Source organism: Acomys russatus, chromosome 6 (assembly GCF_903995435.1).
Source record: "Acomys russatus chromosome 6, mAcoRus1.1, whole genome shotgun sequence".
Lineage (NCBI taxonomy): Eukaryota > Metazoa > Chordata > Mammalia > Rodentia > Muridae > Acomys > Acomys russatus.
Genome location: NC_067142.1, coordinates 33705171 through 33732601, shown reverse-complemented (window position 1 = coordinate 33732601; position 27431 = coordinate 33705171). Strand labels below are relative to the sequence as shown.

Genomic DNA, 27431 nt, shown 5'->3' with positions numbered 1-27431 from the left:
ATCTCTCCAGCCCCTCTTTTAGTGTTTTTTCGAGACAGGGTTTCTCTGTAGCCCTAGCTGTCCTGAAACTCATTCTGTGGACCAGGCTGGCCTCGGACTCACTGAGATCCTTCTGCCTCTGTCTCCCAAATGCTGAGATAAAGGCCTGGCCACACGCTTTTATTTTTGTTTGAGAAGAGGCTTAATTCTGCAACCCAGGTTAGCCTTTTACTCGTGGCGGTCCTGCCTCCCGCATGCTGGGATTACAAAGGTGCGCCACCATACACAGATCCGAAGCTCTTTTGTTTCTGTATGCGATCTCCTAATCCCTCCCTCTCTTCCTTCTGTATGCTATTTGTGGAATGACTACCACAAATCTGGCACTCAACTGGATCGGAGTTCTGGTTCCTGTTACTTCTCAGAAAGGGAGAAGTTGTTTCTTTTGTTGTTGTTGTTTTTCTTTTTGGTTTTTGTTTGTTTTTTCGAGATAGGGTTTCTCTGTGTAGAAGTTGTTTCAAACAAGCCTAGCTTGACAGTTGTCCGCTCCAGCCCACTCCCGTGTGACCCAAGAGAGCAGCACACTTTGGAAGACAATATACGGTGTAGGTGCGTTTCTGCCAGAGCTGAACCCCACAATATAGGATTTGAAGATTGTGTCCATTTGATTTTTTCTTTTCTCTTTCTTTTCTTTTCTTTCTTTCTTTCTTTTTTTTCCCCCCGAGACAGAGTTTCTCTGTGTAGTTTTGGCTGTCCTGAACTCACTTTGTAGACCAGGCTAAGCTCACAAAGATCCACCTGCCTCTGCCCCACTCCCCCACCCCCACCCCGCAAGTACTGGGATTAAAGGCGTGCACCACCACCTTCCAAAGAACGCTGCACGACTGATTCCGTTCAAGAAGCTAGGAAAGGTGGCTAGATGGCAGATGGATGCTCCAGGAGAGTGAAATCAATTGTGTTCTGGGCTATGGGTTCATGTAGACCCAGTTCCCTTTCCTAACCAGCCTATAATCTTTAGCGCATTACCAAACCCTTCCAAATCATTACTTCATATGGGAAGTGAGGGGAAATAGTGCTACGTCAGTCTATAGAGATGCCAGTGTTTGCATGATGCCTGGCAAATGATTTGCTTCATAACAGCTAGCTATTATTAACATGTTACCTGCTGTATAAAACCCAAAAACTTCTGCCCAAGCTCAGGTTTCTTCAGCCTTTGTGGGAAAGATTAAGTTTTGTCACAGGTGGAAGCAATCTTGGTGGGCTTTACCCTTGGGACACCCCATGAATACCTAGTGACAGACTGAGTGGAGCCATCCTGGGCCTGGAATTCAGGAAGCAGACCTGGGAACCCCACCTGGGCTATTGTTTTCCTAATTGACCCTCAACGGGAGAAAAGAGACCAGGAGACCGCCCTTCCCATGTGACTCAGGCAAGTGGGAAGGAGAGAACAACAGGTTCAGACCGGACTTGAGCGCGTGTCGAACAGCGAACAGGCCGACCAGCACGCAGGCCAGAGAGACACCTAAAGAGCCGTCCCGTAAAACAGATACCAGAAGGTTCACTCTTTTGTCCCTTTAACCTTTTTTCCTTCTTGTGTAAGCTAGTTGGGTTGTATAATAAAGTTTAATTGTTAAACAGGGCCAACAGCCTTGTCCTTTGCAAGCTGGCTTTAAGCTACTTTCTTGGGCCTCATCTTCGATCTTCCTTTGGTACTTTAGGCCTCAGTTAATTTCTCCTGCTTCTCTTTCACTCAGCTGGCTTTTGCACCCTGATCCTTCTGTGACCTGCCCTTCCCTCACTGGCTTCTAAAAAGATCCAAGAAGTTTACAATGCTCAGTTCTAGGCTTGCTTTTACCTGCAGGTAATCCTACGATGGGCTTCAGGCTCTGCCAACGACTGACTGGCTGCCTGTATTTCCTTTAGCAAATCCTTAATCTTCAACTCACAGGATTAGCATAAGGATATTGTGCCGTGTAGGCAGAATCCTTTGAATGGTACCTGGTACACGTCTGTTAACAGGATGTAAATTCTTCCTGACTCTCAATCCTTTCCTGTTAGTGCCTTTGCAGTGCTGTTGATAGCTCTCTGATGTCATGGTTTGCCACTTGACTATTTAGACTTGGAGGCATTTGGAGGAGAAAGTCTGTCAAGTCTATCACCAGCCATCTTTTTTTGTTGTTGTTGTTGGAGTTTGTTTGTTTGCTTGTTTTGTTTTTGAGACAGGGTTCTCCGTGTAGTCTTGGCTGTCCTGGACTCACTCTGTAGACCAGGCTGGCCTCGAACTCACAGCGATCCGCCTGCCTCTGCCTCCCGAGTGCTGGGATTAAAGGCGTGCGCCACCACTGCCCGGCTTCACCAGCTATTCTTAATCACAGCTGTAACCTCAGGATACATCGCTTGCTCACATGATAGGTCCTTAATAAATTTTTGCACTCATTTCTTCACAAAACAAGATCTAGTAAGCTTCCATGTCGGACACTCTTTGCTGGGCTGCTGCAGTAAGTTCAACAATCCTAAGCAAGGGTTTCCTTTCCTAAGGTGCCGTGGCTCGCGGAGCAGTGGCAATATTCGTACTAGTTGATCAAAATACCTTAAGACAGAATTTACGAAGACTCTGCCATATTGCGCTGTCTCTGTCTCTCTGTTTATTCTGAGGGTCCCATAAACCTGTCAGTTCCATACAAAAAACCAAACGAAACCAAAAGAACAACAAACTAATGTTGAGTGGCTGGAGAGATGGCTCAACATTAGATCACTGGCTGCACTTTCAGAGGACCAGCATTCAATTCCCGGGGCCCACACAGTACAGAGCTCAAGTGTCTGTAACTTCAGTCCCATGGGATCTGATGCCATCTTCTGGCATTCCTGGGTACTGCATGCATGTGGTGAATAGACATGTATGTACCCAGGCAAAACACCCACACATATGCAATAAACTGGGGAGGGGGGGATGGGAGGGGACCCAAAACTGACCTTCCTGGTGAACCCAAAGCACTGTTTCCTCCCGGTGTGACCAAAAGGCCACAGGGCTGTCTTAGTCCTAACCTGGGAGGACTGATGTGCCTGGCAGAGGCCAACTCGGTCCGGTCACCAAATCTGTTCAGAACTGGTGATGTCAGATTCCTTTTTAAAGATTTATATATTTATGCAGCATGTGTGTCTGCACGCCAGAAGGTACCAGATCACACCATAGGTGGTTGTGAGCTACCATGTGGTTGCTGGGAACTGAACTCAGTACCCTTGGAAGAACAGTGCTCTTAACCTCTGAGCCATCTCTCCGGACCCATCAGGTTCCTTCTTAGAGGGGAAAATGCCCATTCCAAATGGAAAGGCGATACTTTGTTTTGTATGCCGGGTAGTCTGAAAGATAAATACCGTGAATATAGGCCCACAGAAAGAGGGGAAGCCTGACCAAACTAAGGGGCTGTTGGGAGGGGTGGCCATGCTCTATAAGCCTCCCTCTAGCTGTGTTCTTTCCTCTGCCACTGAAGCCTCTAGGGAGGAGTTGGCTCTGGCCCTGCAGAACAGCTGCAGGGATGATCCCTGGGTCTGGTGGCAGCTCATGTTTCAGCGTATGACACAACAACTCTGAAGCTCTTCAAGACACCCAGGAGGCCGTGCCAGGAGCCCTTCCCTTCCAATGTCCTTAGGCATCAGGGGACAAGGACCTCAAGCACAATAACTCTTTGCGGGGAGGGCCTCAGCTCCATTTATTTGAACAGCCAGAGGTTCTTTGTACAAGCAGTGAGCTCAAGGTGTGGGCAACCATTTTGCTCTAGCCCGGGCAGGGGCTCAGAGAGACAGACACACAACCTCCTTTCATTACGGAAATGAATTCCTTTCCTACAGTTTCTGTAGGACTATGTCTATAATCCCACTCAACCTGGGCGCATGTAAGTAGTGGGTGAAGTGCTGAATATGGACACTGTACTGCCCGGTCCATTCCTTTCATTGCAGATACAAAGATAAGCCGATGATGCTCTCAGAAACTAGCCAACCATAGAAGCTTCTGGCTCTAGGGAAAGAACTGCTCCCTGAGCCTCATCTGGACCTCTTATCACAACGAGATTAGTCCAAGGAGTGACTCAGCCTTGACCTGCATCTACCATAGCTGGAGGACTGTTGTTTCTGCAAGCATCCACATTCCAGGATGAGACCCAAAAGGCTGATGCTCTCTCAGCAAAGGCCCTTGGCCTCTTGGTGTTCAAGAGCTGACTAAGGACAACTGTACACATGAGATCAGGAAGGCGTCGAGATGCTCAGTAGGTGAACCGCATCTTTTGTGAATAGCCCAGCTTGTCCAAGTTAGGGTGGCAGGCCAGCTGGACCATAGGTGGTGGCCCACAGAGCAGCAGTAGCACATCCTCGGCTGGGGCGGGTAGATGCTCCTGGATCATGTCTGCAGTAACAAAGCCCTTGCTGTAGGCCCAATCTGGAGGATGGGGAAGAGAGGAAACAGGGGCTTCAGGTCCGGAGCAGCAAGGGCGTGGGAGGTTTCCAGGACAGACCCCGGGAAGACCCAGAGGGGATCCTGAGAAAGCCACAACTGCAGCCACATCCCTGCCACCTCCCCCAAAACAGGAGCCTGAAGGAAGGGGATCAGGGGATCGTTTTTTGTCTGTGCACACGGACTTGAGGTTTTGGCAGTGTCAGGAGGGTCTGTTTAACTGAAACCAGAGGGGCAAGCCTTGATTTTTGATAACAAGGGGCACAATACCTTCTGGAGGGTGGTCCAGAGTGAACCAGAGCTTAAAGCGATTAGGATATTGGGCCTGCAGTTCTTCTAGGTCCTCACGAAGGATTATGTCCTTCTCAGTCTGAAATGCAAATGAGGAAGCAGAGTCTCAGAAACCTCAGGCCCACACCAGAAAAATCCTTTGCTATGACGACCAAGATGGAAAAGGAATGCTAAAGGCATACTCAAGACTCACAGTGCTTTTAGTGTGCTAAGGATCAGAGTGGGGCCTTCATTTACACATTACAAAGGAATATTTGTTTGTTTTTTGTTTTTTTGGTTTTCGAGACAGGGTTTCTCTGTGTAGCCTTGGCTGTCCTGGACTCACTTTGTAGACCAGGCTGGCCTCGAACTCACAGCGATCTGCCTGTCTCTGCCTCCTGAATGCTGGGATTACAGACATGCGCTACCATGCTAGGCCCTTCTTTACTTTTTTTTTGGGGGGGGGGGAGAATTATTTATTTATTTTTATGAGTGTTTTGCCTGCACATATATAAGTGCATTGCATAGGTACCCATTGTCCCTGGGGCCTAAAAATAGAGTGCCAGATCTCCTGAAACCGAAGTTAGAGGAAGTTGTAAGCTGCCGTGGGGGGAAAGGGGTGTTGGAAACCAAAGCCTGGTCCTCTTTTTGCTGGTCCCCCTCTTTCCTTCTTATTGTGATAGAGGACCCTATATTCACAGTGGGGCTTCTGGGCAGTCGCTAGAATAGGCACTGAGAGGCAGTTCTGTCTGTCTCAGCCCATCTAGTCACATAGGCAATTTGAAGTGCTGGCTCTCAGAAAAGCAAACCAACCTGGTTGGCGAAAAGCAGAAAGCACTGGGTGGGATCTTCAGGGACTTTCAGGATGGCCCGGATCAGCTGCAGCATGGGGGTGATTCCTGCGTAACGATAGCCCATGGTGAGATGTGGTGGCTCCTTCACTGACCACCCCACCTCGAAGTTTCTCGTTCACACTCCATGTGCTTTCCTGTCCTGTGTAGGCCTTTGCACCTCCACCTGCATAGTCACCAGGACCTACATTTCTGGACCTTAATATCCACCTAAGAACACAGTGTTTAAAACCCTAAGGAGTCCAAGACACTTGCTCTCAAGGTCCCTTGGAGGTAGGAACTCAAACACTACAGAGTAGGCTAGATGTGACAGTAGATGTCTTTAGCTCCAGCACTTGGGAAGCAAAGGCTGTTATATTTCTGTGAGGACAGAGTGGGTTCTGGGCCAACCTGCGCTACCTGACAAGATCCTGCCTCAAAAAAAAAAAAAAAAAAAAAGAGGCATAGATTACTAATATCTCTTCTGACTTGGTCAAAAGAGTCTGGAACATCGCTTATAGAGGGTAAGTGGATGTTCTTTAGAGTCAGGCAGAGTCAGATCTGGATCCTGGCTGTGGCCATTACTAACTAACTAACCAACCTTGTGGAAACCTAAGCTCTAGGAATCTCCAATTCTTCATTTGCAGAAGGAAAAGGACCGTAGTTACTTACACATAGAATAGTAGGTACCTAAGAGATCCCTACAGTGTTATAGCGCTATAGTACCCTTATTTTTTTTCTTTGGTAATATAGAGGATTGAATCTAGAACGTTGTATATAAGTGCCCTACCATTTGATAAACCTCAAAGTGGCGGTATGAGCTAATTCAAGACAAGTTAAAGTATGAAAATGCAGGTTTATTAGAAGCAGCTCTTTGTTGCCATGCTGGGGGTGGTGGGAGAGAAACAGAGAGAGAGAGAGAGAGAGAGAGAGAGAGAGAGAGAGAGAGAGAGAGAGAGAGAGAGAGGGGCATGCCAGCCACGCCCCGCAGTGGGTAGAGACCAAGACATGCTGGGAGAACCGGGGAGGCCAGGTCCAGTTTGGTATGGTCCGAAACCCAACAGCACTGTGTTCACTAAATTGTCCAGGTTTGGCTAGAACTCTGTGTTTATTGTATGTAGCCTAGGCTGACTCTGATCCTCTTGCTTCGAGCTCCCATACCTGGAACTACAAGCCTGCACCACGAGGGCTGCCTTTTTCCTTCTCAACTACTCACAGTTAGCTGTTTCCTTCAAGGCCATTACATCCACTCAGCTTGTGGCGGCCCCTCCTGACTTATTGCTGGCGTGCCATCTGTGAATTTTTGTTGTTGGAATTTTGTTTGTACTTCCTCATGACTTCAGCTACTGGGGACATCTGAGCAGTGATGGTCCCTAGACTAACGACCTGTCCTCTACAGTCAAGCCTGAGAAGGAACCTACATAGCAAAACCCAGCAATGCTCAGCAATGTCCCTCAAACAGTACAGACCTGTCCCACCGGCGATCATTCCCAATTTCTTTGCCACTCGAGGCTCGGGTGGAGATTTTTTGTTGGGTTGAATGTTAAAATTCCCTGGGAAGTAGTGAGACATTAGAATCAATTCAAAACAGAAAGTAAACAAACAAACGCGGCGGGGGGGGGGCAGAAAGCGTGTTCCTAGGCCGTTTTAGAGGCGCCTATGAAATCTGATCCTGGGACGTGGGCGGAGCTTTGGGGTAAACCAGCCGAAACAATGATCCGGGAAGGACAGTGGGGTCTGGGCTGTCTGCCAATCAGTCAGTTCACACAGTGGGGGGGCACAGAAGCCACACCCAAAATGCCAGAGATCCCACACGGAGCCTGTGAGGGCGAGTCAAGGCCAGGGGAAAGTGTGTGGAGCAAAGAACTCTGACAGAGGACTGTTCTCTGGCGAAACTGGTAGGCTTGGGGCCAGGATGAATTTAGTTTCTCCAGTGGTCCAGAGCTTCAACAGGGGCATGGTACAAGTTGTTCTCTTGGGAAGGGCTAAAAAGTTTTCTCACTTGGTTCTTAGGCAGAGGGAAGAATCTTTGCGGGGAAGAAGGAGAGGCAACCCCCACACCTGTCCTCCATGGCAGGTATACACACGCGCACACGCAGACGGTAGGGGGCGGGCTGTGTGGACAGGAGAAGCTAGGCTGTAGAATGGGAAAGACAGATAGTCACCTTTCCCAGCGTAACTGAGCAACCCACTTGGCCCCCGGAATTCCACCACATCCCCAATCTTCAGGCTATCCAGGTACTGAGACATCTTCCCCCCATCAGGAAATTTGGGGTGCACACCTTTCAGATAAACCTGATGAGGAAGAGAGGAAGAAAACGCCCCATTTGGGATGTAAGGGAGACAGCATCAGAGTTTATACTCACACACTTTTCCCCCTTCCCCACACATTTCCCTCATACCCACAAAGGACTCATTATTTTCTGCTGTCAAGGAATCCAGGAACTTTCTTCAAATCCCACAGTCTCTGGATTCCTTTTCTTTTGGGGTGTGTATGTGTGCACGTGCATATATATATGCATGCATGTGCATGAGTGCAGGTATGTAATGTGTGTGTGAGAGGTCAGAGAGCAACCTCGAATGTTGCTCTTTGTCTTTCATCTTGAGACAGGATCTTTCTCGCTTCTTTTTTTTGTGTGTGGGGGGGGTTTCAAGACAAGGTCTCTCTGTGTTACCCTTGGCTGTCCTGGACTCACTTCGTAGACCAGGTTGGCCTCGAACTCACAGGGATCCGCCTGCCTCTGCCTCCTGAGTGCTGGGATTACAGGCATGCGCCACCACGCCCGGCTTTCTTGCTTCTTGAAAGGCTAGCTTCCCAGCACCCGGGAGGCAGAGGCAGGTGGATTGCTGTGAATTTGAGGCCAGCCTGGTCTACGAAGTGAGTCCAGGACAGCCAAGGCTAACACAGAGAGACCCTGTCTCAAAAAAAAAAAAAAGAAAGAAAGAAAGAAAGAAAGAAGCCGGGCGTGGTGGCGCACGCCTTTAATCCCAGCACTCGGGAGGCAGAGGCAGGCGGATCGCTGTGAGTTCGAGGCCAGCCTGGTCTACAAAGTGAGTCCAGGATGGCCAAGGCTACGCAGAGAAACCCTGTCTCAAAAAACCAAAAAAAAAAAAAAAAAAAAAAAAAAAGAAAGAAAGGAAAAGAAAAGAAAGGCTAGCTGGCCCCCAAACCCTTGAGTTTCTGATAATCCTCAGGTATCGTCTCCCAGTAGAGAGCCATGCTGGCACTTCAGACGCAAGGGCTACTGTGTCCAGCTTTGGCATGGGTGCTGGGAAATCCACACTCAGGCTTGTACGGCAAGTGCTCTACCCAATGACCCAGCCATCTTCCTGGCCCCTAGATTTCCTTTCTGTACTCTTACCTTGATGACAAGATCCACATAGCCTTGGTCTTCATCACTGGTGACAGGAGTGTAAGGCCTGATGACCAGATTGCCATCAATTCGGGCAGAGAGGTAGACATGCTTGCCTGGGGACGGGGGGGGGGGGGGAGGGGGGGGGGGGGAGATGGCGGGGGGGGGGGGGGAGAGTTACATAAGCTCATGTGGATGTGCTGTGACTCTGTCACCTTTCAAAAATGCTCAAATTTGAGCGAAAAGGATGTCCTGTCCCACAGGGAGGATCCCTCAGCAGGCTCTCTGGCTTCCTCCCACTTGAGAAACTCCCTCACCTACTGCCAGGACCTTAGCAGCTCAATAGGAAGGGAATTAGTGTTTGCTGGGGTATGAAGTGTGTGGGTGGGTGGGGGGGGGCGGTGTTATGACAAGTCCTACAGGAAGGAGGGATGACTACTGGAGGTTAGCGGTATCTAGGGTCAGAGAAGGCACACCCTAAAGGAGTGGTCCCTCATAGATTGAAGGATTCAAAGTCAAGTGAGAGAAGGAAACAGTGTGGACAGGGAAAACAGCTAAACAGTGCCTCCCCCTCCTAGGATGCCAAGGAGAGACGCCCACTCTTTTCCTTACCCACAGGCAGCCCCAGAATGTGGTGGGCGGTGGGCAGGGCAAAGCGGAACCTCCTGGTGTTGTGGCTCACCGTCTAGAGGGTGGATGACAGGATGTTTCATCAGGCAGGTCTGGCCTGCCAAGTGCCTCGGAGCAATCCAACTACCTTGGATGCTATCCCTCAAACTAGGAGAGTTTTGGTCCCCTCTCTGCCCTAGCCCGCCTCTTCACAACTTACGCCTCTTCACAACTTACCGTCTTGTCTAGCAATCGCAGCAGGTACTTCTCATCCGGGTCCTGGAGAGTGACCTGCGGCCGGCGGGATCTTCGAACCAGGTAAGTAGCCAGAGCCAGGCCAAGCAGAGTGAGCAGCCCCACCCCCAGAGAGGTTAGCAGAACCGGGCTCTGTGGGCAGAAAAGGAAGCGTAATCGCCACGCAGAGGAAGAGCGAGGGTGTGGGTGCCGGACCAGGGGTGGCGCTCCAAAGACAGCTCCAGCGAGAAAGCATGCCAAAGCCGCAGAAGTGTGCTGGGTAGCGTCTCCAGCCCCCAGCTCGCGCATCGAGACCCCAGCATCCAGTGCGAGCACAGCACAGCCCCGCAGGGCCGACTGCCCAGAACCAGCTGAGGCGGGGACCCGAGGGTGGGGGCACCGAACAAGGGTCTTACCGGCTGGATCCCCATGACCTAGAACCGTGTCCCGCTCCGGTGGGGCTGACAGATCCCACAATGCGCCGCAGGGCGGGCTCGGAGGAGGAGCTCTCTGGGGCGTGGTCTATTGAGGAGGGCCTGACGTAGGCGGGACTGGCCGGGGCTACCTACTGGGTGGTCCAAGGGCATTGGTACCTTAGCAGTTCTAGCTCCTCTTTCCTAGCTTTCTGGTCTCTGCCACTGAGACCTACCCTAAAGGAAGGGATGACACTTCTGTCTCTAACAGGGAGCTAGGCTAATTCGCGTGATGAGAAATCTAGCCAGTTTGAGAGTCTCACGGAAAGTGGAGCGCTGAGCCAGACACAGCCTTAAAGTAGAACAGGAAGTCATCAGATGGCAATTCTTGTTTTTTTTTTTTTTTCCCCCCAACAGGCTACTTTGTCAGACTTTTCAACTGCCTAGCGAGGTCTCTTTCAGAAAAGTGGCATGACAGCTTCATTTCCTAGTCCTTCAAACAAAACAACTAATTTTGTTCATGATACCAGTTCATCAGAATCAGTCAGAAGAACTTAAAGAGATGGTTTTGTAGTTAAGAGTTAACCGCTCTTGTGGCAAACCCTGGCTGGGTTCCCAGCACCCACACAGAAGCTTGAGATTTTCTGTCATTTTAGTTCTAGGGATTTTGGTACCCTCTTCTGGCATCCTCAGGCACTACACACACAGTGCACAGACAGACAGACATGTAGGTGAAACACACATAAAATAAAAATATATAAAGTAATCCCAGCACTCGGGAGGCAGAGGCAGGTGGATCTCTGTGGGTTCGAGGCCAGCCTGGTCTACAAAGTGAGTTCAGGACAGCCAGGATTATGAGAAACCCTGTCTAGAAAAAAAAAATTAAGAAACAACCAAACAAAAAAGACTGATGCCTCTAGCCCTTGGACAACTTACTCTATTCCTCTGCATCTCTTCCTTATCTTTGGGCTTTGGTTCATAGGGGTTTGTTTTGTTTTGTTTTTCGGTTTTTAAAATTTTTTTTTGAGACAGGGTTTCTCTGTGTAGTCTTGGCTGTCCTGGACTCACTTTGTAGACTAGGCCGGCCTGGAACTCACAGCGATCCGCCTGCCTCTGCCTCCGAGAGTGCTAGGATTAAAGGTGTGTGCCACCACCGCCTGGCTAAGAACAGCTCTTAAAAAGAAGTCAGAATGTGGTAGGTGAGATGAAGTGCCCATCAGTGTAGAGACGGTGGAAAGGGGAAGGGCGTAGATCCCTTTCTTATTAACTTCTAAATATTAATTCTTTATTTTATCTTTTATATGTGAATGTTTTGCATGTATGTATGCATGCATGCATATGCCTTGTTCCCAAAGAGGCCAGAAGAACGGGAGTTGCGCACGCCTTTAATCCTAGCACTCGTGAGGCAGAGGCAGGCGGAATGCTGTGAGTTTGAGGCCGGCCTGGTCTACAAAGCGAGTCCAGGACATCCAAGGCCACACAGAGAAACCCTGTCTCAAAAAACAAAAATTTAAAAAAAGAAAGAAAGAAGAAAAAGCCACCTGGCTTCTAATCCGTGATACTCCTACCTCTGCCTCTTTAGCATACACATTGGTGTGTGACACCACAACCAGCCCTTCTTTTTTATTTTGAGAGAGCCGTGGGATTATGTTCTGGAGCTCCTGGCCCCCTACCTTGATGAAGCTAAGAAGTCACAACCATTGACTTTTCTTGGGTCTATCTGGAGAGGTTCCAGGTCCTCCTCCTTGCACGGGGTGAGAAATGGCAGAAGACGGAGAGGCGCAGAACATGAGGAGAGCATGTTTACAGTTTAAATGGCACACAACTGGAGCGCATCCCCAGGAACCGCCGGACCAGCTGTGTGACATGGGCTTGTCTTGGATACTGTGTGGTCTCAACTGTCATGTCACATAGGCAGGAGAACAGGCTTCTCAGGCTATAGCCACAGAGGGCTGACAAGTAGATAACCCGACTAGCATGCCTTTCAGGAATAGCAGCCTAATGTCACATGTTAACAGCCATGTATACCGCACAGGTCATATATTAACCAGGCTCACTGCTCTGGTGCTGCGGCATGCTCTTCTTCTCTACCTCCTCTGAAGGAGCCTTAAAAAGACAACTTCTCTTGTATGGAAGAGGAAACTGAAGTTCTACTTCAGTACTGTCCCTCCCTCCTATTGGCCTAAAGAACGATTTGACTTAGCGCCTCATGAGCCCCTCCCCCTAAAATATCAACAACACTGTGCTGTTTAGTTCTGAAAATGGGGACCATGAAGCATGGTAGAAAGAGGCTGCTGTGTGAGTTGAAGACCTTTCTGGGCTATGAGTCTGTAGTCCCATGATACTCTCCTAGAAGATAAATTCCACCTTTCTATGACTGAGTCATTTGCTGTTTACTCCTTTGAAGGAAAAGATGTATTTCTGGATTTTAACATTTTTTATTTATTCATTTTTATTTTTTATTTTTTGGTTTTTTTGAGACAGAGTCTCTCTGTGTTAGCCTTGGCTGTCCTGGACTCGCTCTGTAGACCAGGCTGGCCTCGAACTCACAGCGATCCGCCTGCCTCTGCCTCCTGAGTGCTAAGATTGAAGGTCCATGCCTGGTGTACTTCTAGATTTTTATCTAACTTAATCTCCTCCACCCTGTGTCTGTGTGTGAGTGTGTATGTGTCTCTCTGTGTGGCTGTCTGTCTTTGTGGTCTCATTGGCCCAGACACCCCTGATTAGGCCAGAGAGCCTAGCCAAAGAGCCCTGCAACCTACCTACCTTAGCTTTCCCAAGTCTGAGATTGTAAGATTGCTACCACACATAACTTTAAACTTATTTATTTTATCTATCTATTTATTTAGGTTTTTTGAGACCGGGCTCTGTCTGTGTAACAGCCTTGACTGTCCTGGAGCTTGCTTTGTAGACAAGGCTGGCCTCAGACTCTCTGAGGTCCGCCTGACTCTGCCTCCCAAGTGCTGGGATTAAAGGCGTGCGCCACCACCCGGCTAAATTGAAAAATAATTGTTTCAGCTGGACAAAGGTGGGTGGTACATGCCTTTAATCCCAGCACTCGGGAGGCAGAACCAGGAGGATTGCTGTGAGTTTGAGGCCAGCCTGGTCTACAAAGCGAGTCTAGGACAGCCAAGGCTAACACAGAGAAACTCTGTCTCAAAAAACCAAAAATAAATAAATAAACAAATAAATAATTGTTTCTGTATATGCATGTGAACATATGGCAGGTAAATACAGGTTCCCACAGAATCCCGAAGAGGGCATATTATCCCCTGTAGCTAGAGTTGTAAGCAATTGTGAGGCACACGATATGGGTGATGGGAAATGAACTCAGGTCCTAAGCAAAAATGGCAAGTGTCCTTAACCCCTGAATCATCTCTCCAGCCTCCCACGCATTTAAACTTTTCATCACATAAAGGAGAAAAAATAGAGCATACAGTGAGGTATGAAAGACGAAATAAACTGCTATAGATGTGTTTCTTGATCTTCAGTAGGGCATTAAGTACACAATTGCTGCATGACATTTGTTACACTATCCTGTCTATTTTGGAATATTTTGGTTAACTTACACAAGTCCCGCTGGAACAGCATAGGGTACCAAAACAGAAATCCTGGTTATGCTAAGACGTGGCCTAGAGGAGCCAGACTGGGAAAAGTAACAATGACAAAGCAGTTGGCACTCACCAAGCAGGCACCACTGCCTGAGAACCTGTTTTTCACATCTTCTGAGAGCAAAAGCCACAAGACGCAAACTACCCAATACATTCTCTCCTTTGGGGTGTGTGTGTATGTGTGCGTGCATACACACACGTATGTACGTATATACCTGTTGGAGGCCGGAGGTATCTTCTCCCATCACCCTATACTATAGTTTATTCATTTATTCATTTATGTTTGAGATAGGGTCTCTTTAAGTAGTCCTGGCTGTCTTGGAACTCTCTTTGTAGACCAGGCTGTATACATTTTTTTTTTTTTTTGACATAATCTCAGTCACTGAACCTGGAGCTCATTGATTGCAGGTACCTACCGGCTGGCCAGTGAGCTCCAGAACCCGCCCATCACCCCTTCCTGGAGGGGGTTCTTGGCACATGCTGCACATCTGTCTTTCCCGTTGGCACTGGCGATCTGAACACAGGTCTTCATGCTTGCATAGCAAGCACTTTACCCACTGAGCCACCCAAGTGCCACAGCCCTTCCAATATTAATTTTTAAGCAGAACTCATGTTTCATATAATTTTGCCCTTAGATATTTTAGTGTATACATTAAAAAGATAAAGCCTTCAAGGTAGCCATAATGCCAATATTACACATAAAATTGCCAGTAATTGAACATTTTATTTTGTAAATTGTTATGCATTAAAGTATACTTTTACTGTGAATTTTAGAGCCCTTTCTAGGCTGAGAGTCTGTAGTCCCATGACACTCTCCTAGAAGATAAATTCCACCTTTCTGTGACTGAGTCATTTGCTGTTTACTCCTTTGAAGGAAAAGATGTATTTCTGGATTTTAACATTATTTATTTATTTATTTATTTTTATTTTTTATTTTTTGGTTTTTCGAGACAGGGTTTCTCTGTGTAGACTTGGCTGTCCTGGACTCACTATGTAGACCAGGCCAGCCTCAAACTCACAGAGATCCATCTGCCTCTGCCTCCCGGAGTGCTGGGATTACAGGCATGTGCCACCACTGACCACCTATGTGCTTATCTTATACAATGTAGCATATATATGTGTGTATATACATATATATATTGCCAAATAGCTATCTCTCCTAACATGTAAAACTCATTTTGCTGGCCTCATAAGCTACTGTTATCGTAATAGTTTGTCTTTAATTTTTTTATTATTTATTGTGCATGGGTGTTTTGGCTGCATGTATGTCTGTGCACCACATGCATGCAATGCCCAGAGTGGTCAGAAGAAGGCATCAGATAGATCCCCTGGAGCTGGAGTTACAAACAGTTGTAAACTGCCATGTGGGGGCTGGGAATCAAACCCCAGGTTCTTGGACGAGGAACAAGTGTCCTTAACCACGGAGCCATCCATCTGGCTCCAATAATTTATCTTTTAAAACAGATTTCTTTTTGTTTCATGTATATTGGTGTTTTGCAAAGTCTAGTAAAGGGCATCAGATCCCCTGCGACTGGAGTTCAAAATGGTTATGAGCCACCGTGTGGGTGCTGTGTTGGCTCAGTTTCTTAACAATTAGACTTTATTATACAACCCAGCTATCCTATACAGGAGGAAAAAAAGGGTTAAAGGGAAACAAGAATAAACCTTCCGGGTATCAGCTCCTCAGGACAGCTCCCTTGGTGTCTCTGGGGCTGCATGCTGACCCTCTCCCTGATCCGATCAGCACTCTCCTGTCTGAACCTGCAGCCTTCTCCTCTCTCTCCCTCAGGGCGCAATTGCAGGTCTTTCCTCCAGATCCTTCCTCCCATTGGTGCCGATTAGAAACACTGGCGCCCCTTTCTGCTCCCCGAACTCCGGACCCAGGATGGTTCCTCCCAGTCTATTACAGTGTCCATCTCAGTTGGGTATCCGTGGTATTTCCAAGGGGCAAAGCCTGCCAAGATTGCTTTCACCTGGGACAAAGCCTGCACTCCTTCCACAGTGCTGGGACCCAAACCCATGTCTGCTGAAAGAGAGATAACTGCTGTTAGCTACGGAGGCATCCCTCTGGTCTCTTCTAGTAACATTAATATGTCAATATCAAAGGTAACATGAGGTACTGAGGAAAGAATTTAAAAAATATTTTTAATAATTAATTTTTATGTGCATTGGTGTTTTGCCTGTATGTATATCTGTGTGAAGGTGTTGGATTCTCTGAAACTGGAGTTACAGACAGGTGTGAGCTGGCATTTGTGTGCTGGGATTGGAACCTGGGCCCTCTGGAAGAGTAGCCAGTGCTCTTAACTGCTGAGCCATCTCTCCAGTCCCTAAGAATAAATTTAAGACAATGTAATTACAAGTCCTTTGCACGCACGCACGCACGCACACACGCACAGACGTAACTGCAGCCTTTTCCATGCTGGTAGGCAGCAGCTCATCTTTCTAGTAGTGCATCTTGCTCCTTTCTCTAACCCTGCAACAATCTTCACTAATTTTGGTTCGATCTTAAATATGTTCAACATCTAGCCAATTTTCACCTCCTCCATCTAACCAATTCTCACCTCCTCCATCTAACCAATTCTCACCTCCTCCATCTAACCAATTCTCACCTCCTCCATCTAACCAATTCTCACCTCCTCCATCTAACCAATTCTCACCTCCTCCATCGAACCAATAGGTCTCACCTCCTCCATCTAACCTATGCGCACCTCCGCCATCTAACCTATTCTCACCTCCTCCATCTAACCTATTCTCACCTCCTCCATCTAACCAATTCTCACCTCCTCCATCTAACCAATTCTCACCTCCTCCATCTAACCTATTCTCACCTCCTCCATCTAACCAATTCTCACCTCCTCCATCTAACCAATTCTCACCTCCTCCATCTAACCAATTCTCACCTCCTCTTCCTCTGTTGTTTCTGCTCTGGATCCCTGCAACTGCATTCTAACTGGATTTCACACTTTCCCTCCTTTAGTTCCTTTATTTGTAAATACTTTCTAAAAAGATTTATTTATTGCTGGGCAGTGGTGGCGCACACCTTTAGTCCCAGCACTCAAGAGGCAGAAGCAGGTGGATCGCTCTGAGTTCGAGGCCAGCCTGGTCTACAAAGCGAGTCCAGGACAGCCAAGGCTACACAGAGAAACCCTGTCTTGAAAAACAAACAAACAAACAAACACAAAGATTTATTTATTTATTATGTATACAATATTCTCCTGTATGTAACAACTTCAGGCCAGAAGGGGGCACTAGATACCATTGTAGATGGTTGTGAGTCACCATGTGGTTCCTGGGAACTAAACTCAGAACCTTTAGGAAGAACAGCAAGTGCTCTTAACCCCTGAGCCATCTCAGTTCACCTTTTATTATTATTATTATTATTATTATTATTATTATTATTATTATTATTATTATTATTAGTCTTTTTTGAGACAGGGTCTCTCTGTGTAGTCTTGGCTGTCCTGGACTCACTTTGTAGACCAGGCTGGCCTGGAACTCACAGCAATCCGCCTGCCTCTGCCTCCTGAGTGCTGGGATTAAAGGCGTGGGCCACCACACCCAGCTTTTTTATTTTTATTTTTTAAAGAGAGAGGGTCTCTCTGTGTAGCCCTGGCTGTCCTAGAACTCATTATGTAGACCAGGCTGGCCTTGAACTCACAGAGATCCGCCTGCTTCTTCCTAGAGCACTGGGGTTGGCTTGTTTCTATTACTTTAGCATATTGCCCCACTCCCTGATAGAAAACCTCTACACTTCTTCGGCAGCCCTCATGTGTGTCTAACATATCTGCTTCCTCTTCAGTGCACAAGCTCCAGAGGAGTAACAATCTCTTATCTGTTTTCTGATGCATCCTGAGTGCCACGAACAGTAGAAATAATGAAAGAATAAGGGCTCTGGGAAATATATAAATAAATAAGAAAAATACAGAAGAGAAAGTAAATGGGAAAAATACAGAAAGATAAATAAGATAAATAAATAAGATAAATAAGATAAAAAATAAATAAGATAAATAAGAAAAATACAGAAGAGAAAGTAATCACTGGCATCATTAAGTGAAGAAGTCATGTACCCCCTGAACACCAGGGAGCTAGGTGTTTGGCTGACGTGCCAGACTTTCCTGGTGAAGCACACACTGTGGGCTTCGTGTGGCAACAATTCCCCTTGCCTTTGTAGTCGGGGGTGGGGGGTAGAGGTGGGGGCTGAGAAGAAGGTGGGGAGGGCGGAGGTAGGGGAAGGGATTTGGGAGCATGCTGCGCATGGCTGAGACATGCTACCTTAAGGAAAGCTCTGATTTTCTAAGGGGGCCACTGTCAAACCTGCCCAACCTCTGCCCCAAGGGGAGACATTATCTTTATGGTTCTGGTTAGGGAACAAACAGATCTTCTCTAGGGAGGAAAGAGAGCTCTCTGTGAGCTGTAGCATCCCTGGAGGGGCAGCCTCTAAATCTCTGCAGTAAACAAACCTGCCCCGTGCCTCAAGGAAGACATTGGCTTTTAGGGTTGTTTGCAGCCTGCAGAAGGACGGGGTGGTGGTACAGAGGCTCAGCAGATAAGAGGGTGGACCGCTCTCTAAAACGACCCAAGTTCAAGATCTGTTTCCCAGCACCCATGTCAGGTGGCTTACAAATAAATGCCTATAACTCAGCTCCAGGGGGATCTGACGCTTATGACCTCTACAGAGACATGCATTCGTGTGAACACACTGACACCAATACACAGACACACGATTAAAAATTTTGGGTGTGGGGTTGGAGAGATGGCTCAGAGGTTAAGGGCACTGACTGCTCTGCTCTTTCAGAGATCCTGAGTTCAATTCCCAGCAACCACATGGTGGCTCACAATCAACTGTAATGTGAATTAATGTGCACTGTATACATAATAAATCCTTTTTTTTTTTTTGGTTTTTCGAGACAGGATTTCTCTGTGTAGCCTTGACTGTTCTGGACTCACTTTGTAGACCAGGCTGGCCTCGAACTCACAGTGATCCGCCTGCCTCTGCCTCCCAAATGCTGGGATTAAGGCGTGCACCACCACTGCACTGCACATTATACATCTTTAAATAATTTTTTTTTTTCTCAGCTGGGCATGGTGGTGCACACCTTTAGTCCCAGCACTTGGGAGGCAGAGGCAGGTGGATTACTTTGAGTTTAAGGCCAGCCTGGTCTACAAGGTGAGTTCAGGACAGCCAAGTCTATATAGAGAAACCCTGTCTCAAAAAAAAAAAAAAAAAAAAAACAAAAAAAAAAAACCAACCAATTTTTTTTTTTTCTTTTTGCCAGGGGTAGTGTTGCATGCCTGTAATCCCAGCACTCAGGGAGGCAGAGGCAGGTGGATCTCTGTGAATTTGAGGCCAGTCTGGTCTGCAGAGTGAGTTCAGGACAGCCAGGTCTACACAGAGAAACCCTGTCTCGAAAACCAAAAAGCCAAGAACTAAATATAAATTTTAAAAAAGGAAAATGAAAAAGCTAGAGGGTTAGCAAGATGGCTGCTCTTCCAAGGGACCTAAGTTCAATTCCTGGTGGCTAATAACCACCTGTAACCTCAGTCCCTGGGGAGGGATGCTTTCTTCCAGCCCTTTGGGCTCCATGTATGTGTGTAGTGCACAGACATACATGTAGACAACACACCCCACACATAAAATAATAATAGGCCAGTAAGGTGGTGCATACCTTTATTTAATCTTACCACTAGAGGTCTGGGGTGGTGAACAGAGGCATGTGGATCTCTGTGAGCCCAAGGTAAGGCTGGTTTACGTAACCATCCTGAGTTATACAGACACTGTGTCAAAAAAAAAAAAAGTTAATGTAAGTGTAGTATTTATTATTTATTTTTGAGATATGTAATCATGGCTGTCCTAGAACTTTGCAACTCATTCTGTAGACCAGATTAGCCTTGAATTTACAGAGATTCTCCTGACTCTGCCTTCCAAGTGCTGGGATAAAAGCCTGGCGACAACATTCTTTTTCTAATGCAAAGGAGAATCAATATTCCAGTGAAAGCCGGATGTGGAGGCACATGCCTTTAATCCCAGCACTCGGGAGGCGGATCTCTATGAGTTCAAGGCCAGCCTAGTCTACAAAGTCAGTCCAGGACAGCCAGGACTACACAGAGAAACCCTGTCAAAAAAACAAAACCAAACCAAACCAAAAAAAAAAAAAAAAAAAAAAAAAAATTCCAGTGAAAAGCAATTGGCTACATGCAGTGGTTATCTCTCTAGCTTTAGGAAAAGTTTGAAAAACAGTAGGCAGGAGGAAAGATTGTAAAAGTAGTCAGAGGTCTTGGATGGCACCAAGGAAACAGACTTACAGACACAGCAGGGCTGAGGCACATGTGAAGCCTTCGAGACTGACAGCAAGCACAGGATCTATACAAGTCTAAGACAGACAGGGTCCCCTCGCTGAGAGGGGAAGTGGACGGGAGCTTCATTCTCTAGCCCAGAAACTGTCTCCGTTTGAAAACTACTCAAGGAGGAATAATTAGTCTTCTCCGTGCAGCCTCACTGAGTATATACACATGAGAGGCCCCATGTCCTGCCGCAGGTTGGCCAACAGAAAACACACTTAGCAGTAGCTTTGAAGGTGTTTTGTCTCCTAATGGCTTTGTCTGGGCATTTTTAAAAACCTTACTTGTCTTTTGCTAACCTATTATGATCCCTGATTTTGTGTTTTTGTGAGTTGTGTGTGTGTGTGTGTGTGTGTGTATGTGTTTCTTGTACTTTTTCTTTTTGTCTGTTTTATTCAGGGTTGGTTGGTTATTTAGTTCCTTGTTTCCTAAAGACAGAGAGAAAGAAGGGATGGAGTTGGATGACTGGGGTAGTGGGGAAGGATCTGGGAGAAGATGAGGGAAGAGAAACGGTGATCAGAATATACTGCATAAAAATATTTTAAATAGGGCTGGAGAGATGGCTCAGTGGTTAAGAGCACTGACTGCTCTTCCAAAGGACCCGGGTTCAATTCCCAGCAACCACATGTCAGCTCACAACTGTCTGTCACTTCAAGATCTGACACCCTCCCACAGACATACGTGCAAACAAAACACCAATGTACATTAAATAAAAATAAATTATTTTTAAAAATTTTTTTAAAGATTAAAAAAAATTTAATAAAAAAGTAGACAACGGGGCTGGAAAGATGGCTCAGAGGTTAAGAGCACTGACTGCCCCTCCAAAGGTTCTGAGTTCAATTCCCAGGAACCACATGGCGGATCACAGCCATCTACAATATAATCTGACTCCTTCTTCTGGCCTGCAGGTGTACATGCAGGCAGAGCGCTGTATACATAATAAATAAATAAATCTTTAAAAAAAAAGTATCATTTGAGTTTTTGATCTTAGCCATTCTGATGGGTGTAAGATGGAATCTCAGTGTTGTTTTGATTTGCATTTCTCTGGTGACTAACGAGGACGAGCATTTCTTTAAGTGTTTTTCAGCCATTTGATATTCCTCTGTTGAGAATTCTCTGTTAAATTCCAAGCCCCATTTCACAATTGGGTTGTTTGGTTTTGTGGTGTTTAATTTCTTGAGTTCTTTATATATTTTGGATATTAAACCTTTGTCAGATGAAGGGTTGGTGTGACACCACATGTTGGCGAGGATGTGGAGAGAGAGGAACACTCCTTCATTGCTGGTGGGAATGCAAACTAGTACAACCACTTTGGAAAGCTATCTGGCACTTTCTCAGAAAAATGGGAATAGGGCTTCCTCAAGACCCAGCCATCCCACTCCTTGGAATATACCCAGAAAATGCCCTACTACATAACAGGCACATATGCTCAACCATGTTCATAGTTGTTTTATACATAATAGCCAGAACATGGAAACAGCCTAAGTGTCCCTCAGTAGAAGAATGGACTAAGAAACTGTGGTATATTTACACGATGGAATACTACTCAGCTATTAAAAATGAGGAATTCCCGAAATTTGTGGACAAATGGATTGATCTAGAAATTATCATAATGAGTGAGTTCACCCAGAAGCAAAAAGAGACAAACGGTATATACTCACTTATATCAAAACACTAGTCCAAGGGATACGTACCATGAAAATCTTTATTTACCAAGAAAGTGGGTCAGAGAAGAGGACATCTGATTGAGACTTTAGGCAAGAGTAGCATGGAAGAAAGGGGAAATAGTAGGACCCACAGGGTCCTGGAAACCTACAAGAAGAACTTTATGACAGACAGATCTGGATCCTGGGGTCCTCCTCAAACTAAGGCACCAGCCAAGGAGAATATAGGCAGTAAGCTTTGAACCCCTACCAAGACCTAGCCGATGAACAGGATATTCTCCACCGTTGAGTGGAGAGTGAGATCTGACTCTCACATGAACTCTGGTGCCCCTTTTCTGACCATGTCCCCTGGATAGGGAGACCTGGTGGCACTCAGAGGAAGGATAGCAAGTTACCAAGAAGAGACTTGATATTCTGAGAGCATATATAGGGGGAGGAGGTCTCCTTCAGTCACAGACATAGGGGAGGGGAGAAGGAGAGAAATGGGAGGGAGGAAAGAATGGGAGGAAACAGGGGAAGGACTAACAATTGAGATGTAATATGAATAAATTAATTAAAAAAACAATAAGTAAAAAAAAAAGTAGACAACAAACCAGGGGTGATGGAGGAGTCTGTAATCCCAGCACTCAGGAGGCAGAGGCAGGTGGATCGCTGTGAGTTTGAGGCCAGCCTGGTCTACAAAGTGAATCCAGGACAGCCAAGGACACACAGAAAAACCCTGTTTTGAAAAACCAAAACCAAAACCAAACCAAAAATCAAAACCAAAACAAAACAATAAATAAATAAATAACTTTTTACAATTCCAGCATGGATTGGGCAGGAAAAAAAGTAGACAATGCAAAAACACTCTCATTTACATTTTTTATTGAGGCTCATCTGTTTTATTGATTAGGGAATTGACATCTATGTCATCTTTTCTTGTTTCCTTTTTCCCTCTCTCTGTCTCTCTCCCCCTTTCTTTCTTTCTGAGAAAGTCTTTCTATGTAGCCCTGGATAGCTTGGAACTACCTATGTAGATGAGGCTGGCCTTGAACTCACAGAGATCCTTCTGCCTTTGCCTCCCCAGTGCTGGGATTAAAGATGTGCATCGCCACATCTAGACCTTTTTTTTTTTTTTTTTTAAAGACAAAGTTCTATGTTATAGCCCATGCTGTGTATTGAGGGTGACTGAGAATATTCTGAGCCTTCATCCCTAAATGCTATTACAGACATGGGCCATGACTCCTAGCTTCCTAGTATAGTATGCGTGTGTGTTTGAATATTTGTGTGTGTGTGTGTGTGATGCATGTGTGTATACAAATGTTTGTGTGTGTGATGTGTGTGTATATGTGTTTGTATGTGTGATGCGTGTGTGTATATGTGTGTGTGTGTGTGTGTGTGTGTGTGTGTGTGTGTGTGTGTGTAGTAAACCAGAACATGACTTTCTGTGAAGCTTTGTTTAGGAGCTCTTCACTTTTGTTTGTTTGTTTATCAGTCACTAATTCAGAATATGTTCCACAACCTTGCCTACCGGCCAATGTTATGGAGGCATTTTCTTGGTTGAAGTTCTCACCTCTTAGATATGTCTAGGTTGGCATGAAGTTGACAAGAACCAATCAGCATCGGGTCCCACTTTGAAGAATAAATTACACGATCACTGTATTCACAAGGAAGAGAAATTCTTGATCAATTGATGGATTTATTTCTCCCTTCCTAGACCCAGTCTGGTGCAAATCTCACAGTGCCCTCTAGCTCTCCTCTTCCTCCACTTCTGTCCAGACTCTGATCTGCGTGATCTTGATGGGGTAGTCATGAGATGCTGTCACCAGCAGTTTTATACAACTCATCTCCTTCACAGAATCTCCTTCATAAAATACCATCTGGTCCAACTGACCTCTCACCAATGGTCCTACCAAGGTATAGTGAGCACAACGCTTGGGGTAGTCCATGAGGCTGTAGCCCACCAACAGTTGCCCGTGTTGTAAGAAGTTAAGCATAGTCTTTTTGGAGCCTGTCACCACTGCTACCCGGATGATTTTCTGTGGCTTATCCAGAACCACCAGCAGGTAGTTGCCTTCTATAGGGTTCAAGGCCCAGAAACAGTCATCATTGAGAATGTAGGCAGATTGTGGAACCGAAAGCCAGATGCCGAGCATGTCTGTGAAGACGGTAGCAACAGGGTTATCTGGTTCACCCAAGTCCTTGTTTTGCTCCCCAGGAAAGCATGTGTCTTCAAACTCAGAGTAGCTGCCCATGTGGTAGAAGATAGAAGGGCTGAAGTGAATGGGAACATTTTGAGACAGGAGAAGACTGAATTCAGAGAGAAGCAGGTGAGTGGGGGTGTCCTTAGGGAAGAGGAGCAAGTAGGAAATCAGGCGGGAGAGGTCCCTGGTATGGAAAACTTTTCCAGAGGTCTTCATGCTGGAGAAGTCCAGGGTCACCCAAGGGAGCTGTTTCCAGCCTAGCACTGCCCAGTAGATGTCAGACAGAAACCTGGGAGCACACCTCACATTATCTCCTAGCATGAGGAAGTAGTCAGAGAAGTTGCGGGCAAAATTCATGAGGAGGACGGAGCTTGTTTTCTGCCTAGAATAAAGTTTCCCACAGGGGGAAGTATGATTTCTGCTCTTTGCTAGGGAGCTGCCAAGCAGCCCATGGACCACCAACAGCCTACCGGATTCAATGTGTGGCATGAAGAGACCTGAAATGTTGCCAACTGTTTGGTGGAGCCATTTGGGATCAGTGTCTGACAGGAGAACCAATACCAACATATATTCCAGGTCCCGTTCTGAGGAAGCTTGAAATAAGGACCTCAGGGTGTCCAAGAGGTAACTCTCATTGGTATGCCGCTCTGAGGAGATCCCCACCGTCAGCAGCCCTGAGGAACAGAGGGACACTCTCAGTACTTCAGCAAGGCGGATGGAACCCAGGACATTCTTCCCAGCCCCTCACTTAATGCTAGTCTCCAAGACAGGCTCACATAGTCTTCTGGAGTGTGTGTTGGCATATAAGCTGCCTCTAGGTTGCTTAGCAACCTATAAAGTCATGGCCTGCCGCCACCAGGTGTGCCAGACTATAAAGGGGCTGACCTGCCACCTTCTCTCTCTCTCTCTCTCTCTCTCTCTCTCTCTCTCTCTCTCTCTCTCTCTCCTCTCTCTCTGTGGCTCTGGGGCATCCCTCCTTCTTCTTCTCCCCCCACACTTCTATAATAAATCTCTCCATATCAGTTCTGTTGCATCACATTCTATTTATTTTTAAACCCTAACATTGTGGGAGGCGAATACCTTCTCAAAGCTATAAACTCTCCCCTGCTCAGTACTTTGAAAGGCTCGGGGGAGAAGCCTCACAAAGGATAAGGCTCTCTTTAGAGTGGAACTGTGTAGCTACTGCCCTATCAGCAAATTAGCCTGGCTTGGCCCTTAAGAGTTACCACAGCTACTGTGCACTACCCAGGTCTGTACTAGAAGACCTCCAAGTCCTTTTAAAGCCTCATGGCTGGCAAAGTCCAGTTCACTGGGCTGTGCAGTGAATTCAGTGGCCCGTAAGTTCACACTACCTTCTTCTAAGACAACCCACTTCTTCCCCCACCCCTGTCCCAGGTCCACCTCCCTGGAAGCCTGGGTGAGTGATTACCCCCACAGGCTCTCACAGTTACTCTGGCCTTTTGGTCCTGCTGGGCATTCAAGGGTGATCAGGCTGGATCAGGTGGAAACCTGTACCTGCTGGTCCTCACTCAAAGTACTTGTTTCCCACTAGCTGCCAGCTCAGTCCTTTAGACCCCATTCTTCTTTTTTAGATGAAAGACCTCAGCCTGGCAATGGTAGTGCGTGCCTTTACTCCAAACACTCAAGAGGCAGAGGCAGGCTGGTCTCTGAGTTCAAGTGAGTTCCATGACAGCCAGGGCTCCTCAGAGAAACTCTTGTGGCCTCAAACAAAACAAAACAAAACACTAACCGAACAAAACAAACAAAAGAAAGGAAGATCTTGACTGATAAGTCTAATGCCGTAGACTGCCAAGTCTAATGGCTCCTCCTACATACTCACTCTTTGCCTGAAAAGAGTCTCCAGCCAGAAGTGTGTAGTTGGCATGCAGCAGTGCAGGGGGATTTCTCTGCATTTCTGTGAAGTATTTCAAGTGATTGTTCATTTCAGAGCCGATTTTCTCATGAGCTATCTGCTGTATTATTTTCATCTTTTCATCCTGAGTACAAGATGATACATTATCAGCCCCAAGGGTGCTTCTTAGACCTTCTGGAAACAACTGGTGTGTGTGTGTGGGGGGGGGGGGGCAAGCCCTCTTTCCGGTGGATCGGATCCATTCCATATAATTTGTCAGGGCACAGCTTTCTGCTCTCTCACCCAGTCATGAGCCCCCATAGAACTTTCCAGCCACAACCATGTGGCCCTGGAATCCTTCAGAGTGAGGACTTGCCTGCCAAGCCACTGCCCACTGCCCACAGTTAAGCCAGCAGACGTGATCCAACTTGGCTCAGGCCTCTGCTGAGTTCTGAAAGTCAGAACCCAGCCCTGTCTTGAAGGCCTTCCTCACATTGCCTGGGCTTGAAAGTCCTTTTTGCTGGCTTTAGTCTCACTACTCAGAGCTTGGCCACCCAAAGCTGCAGCTGCTCTGTGTGTGTGTGCTGAGGGAAGTTACTTCCGATTTCCCACGTGGGAAAGGGCGAAGAAAACCATCTCGTGGCACGTGCGGCGAGGAGGTGGTCGCAGACAGGTGTTCTTCATCACCTGTGTCCTGCTGGTCAGCACCTGCCCTACAGGTGGTTCGGATTCACAGTCTATGCCTGGAATGCCTGCTCCTCTTCCTGCCCTCCCCAAATCCCCAGTCAGGTCAGAGGTCACGTCCTCTCTGACAGTGTCTGGATTTCTTAGCTGCTTGCCTTTAGCATTCCCATGATGAACCTAGAGGCTTTAACCTAAGTGGGAAGATCTCTTTCCTGGGAAGAGGGAGAAGCCTCTATCCCCAGTCCTCACCAGCGATGTCTTATGTTCCACACATGTTGCTTCCTTCTCCTGAAGAAAGAACCTCAGGACGACTAACAATGCTGCGACTCCGATGCATCTCCACAGGCAACCTTGCATGGTGCCAGGAGCAGCTGTGGAAGGGATGTGAGAAGCAGTAAGTTCTCGAGGGCATCCTACTCAGAGACCGTGGGTGCCATCCCTGGCTGGCTCACCACGTCGAGTCCATCCTTCCAGGACTAAGCTTTCCCAATACCTAACCCTTCTCTCCCACATTTCCCCTGCTCCTGCTTTTAGACATCTTAGGAAAGACAGCAAACAAGGGCTTGACTCTGGAGCGCCTGCCTTCTCTATGCTCCCAGGCGAACTGGAGGGAACGTGCTGCCAAGAAGAAGAAATGGGGGCTGTAAAGATGGCTCAGGAGGTAAAAGTGTGCGCTTACTACCAAGCCTAGTGACCAAATCCTGTTCCTGGGGTCGATACAGCAGAAGGAGAGACCCAACTCCTAGAGATGGTCCTGACTTCCACATGTGTGCCATGATGTGCATATGCCACATATGTGGACACAGACTTAAATACATAAGTGTAACGTGTAGCCTGCATATGATAGGTTTTCCTACCCACACCCTATGTGAACTCTGCTCCTGTATAACTCTGTTTACTCCTCTGGGAGGAATGCTGTATGTGACACATCTCCTCCTCTTCTGCAGTGCAACTTTTTAAAAAATA

At 46.9% G+C, this 27431-nt stretch overlaps 2 protein-coding genes across 2 annotated transcripts; both read right to left on the bottom strand.

The window, feature by feature from the left end:
- Positions 1 to 3923: 3923 nt before the first annotated feature.
- LOC127190427 (NADH-cytochrome b5 reductase 1) lies at positions 3924 to 10262 on the bottom strand. Its single transcript, XM_051147440.1, has 9 exons — positions 10136 to 10262; positions 9723 to 9872; positions 9489 to 9561; positions 8886 to 8992; positions 7689 to 7818; positions 6993 to 7076; positions 5507 to 5592; positions 4694 to 4793; positions 3924 to 4408 (listed from the first exon to the last, which is right to left on the bottom strand). The coding sequence occupies exons 1-9, from the start codon at positions 10148 to 10150 to the stop codon at positions 4236 to 4238; spliced, it is 918 nt and encodes a 305-aa protein (XP_051003397.1). The 5' UTR covers positions 10151 to 10262; the 3' UTR covers positions 3924 to 4235.
- Positions 10263 to 23473: 13211 nt separating this feature from the next.
- Positions 23474 to 26843, bottom strand: LOC127190428 (alpha-1,3-mannosyl-glycoprotein 4-beta-N-acetylglucosaminyltransferase-like protein MGAT4E). The gene is made up of 3 exons (XM_051147441.1): positions 26715 to 26843; positions 25770 to 25926; positions 23474 to 24603 (listed from the first exon to the last, which is right to left on the bottom strand). Exons 1-3 carry the CDS (start codon positions 26820 to 26822, stop codon positions 23474 to 23476), a joined length of 1395 nt encoding a protein of 464 aa, XP_051003398.1. The 5' UTR covers positions 26823 to 26843.
- Between the last annotated feature and the right edge of the window lie 588 nt (positions 26844 to 27431).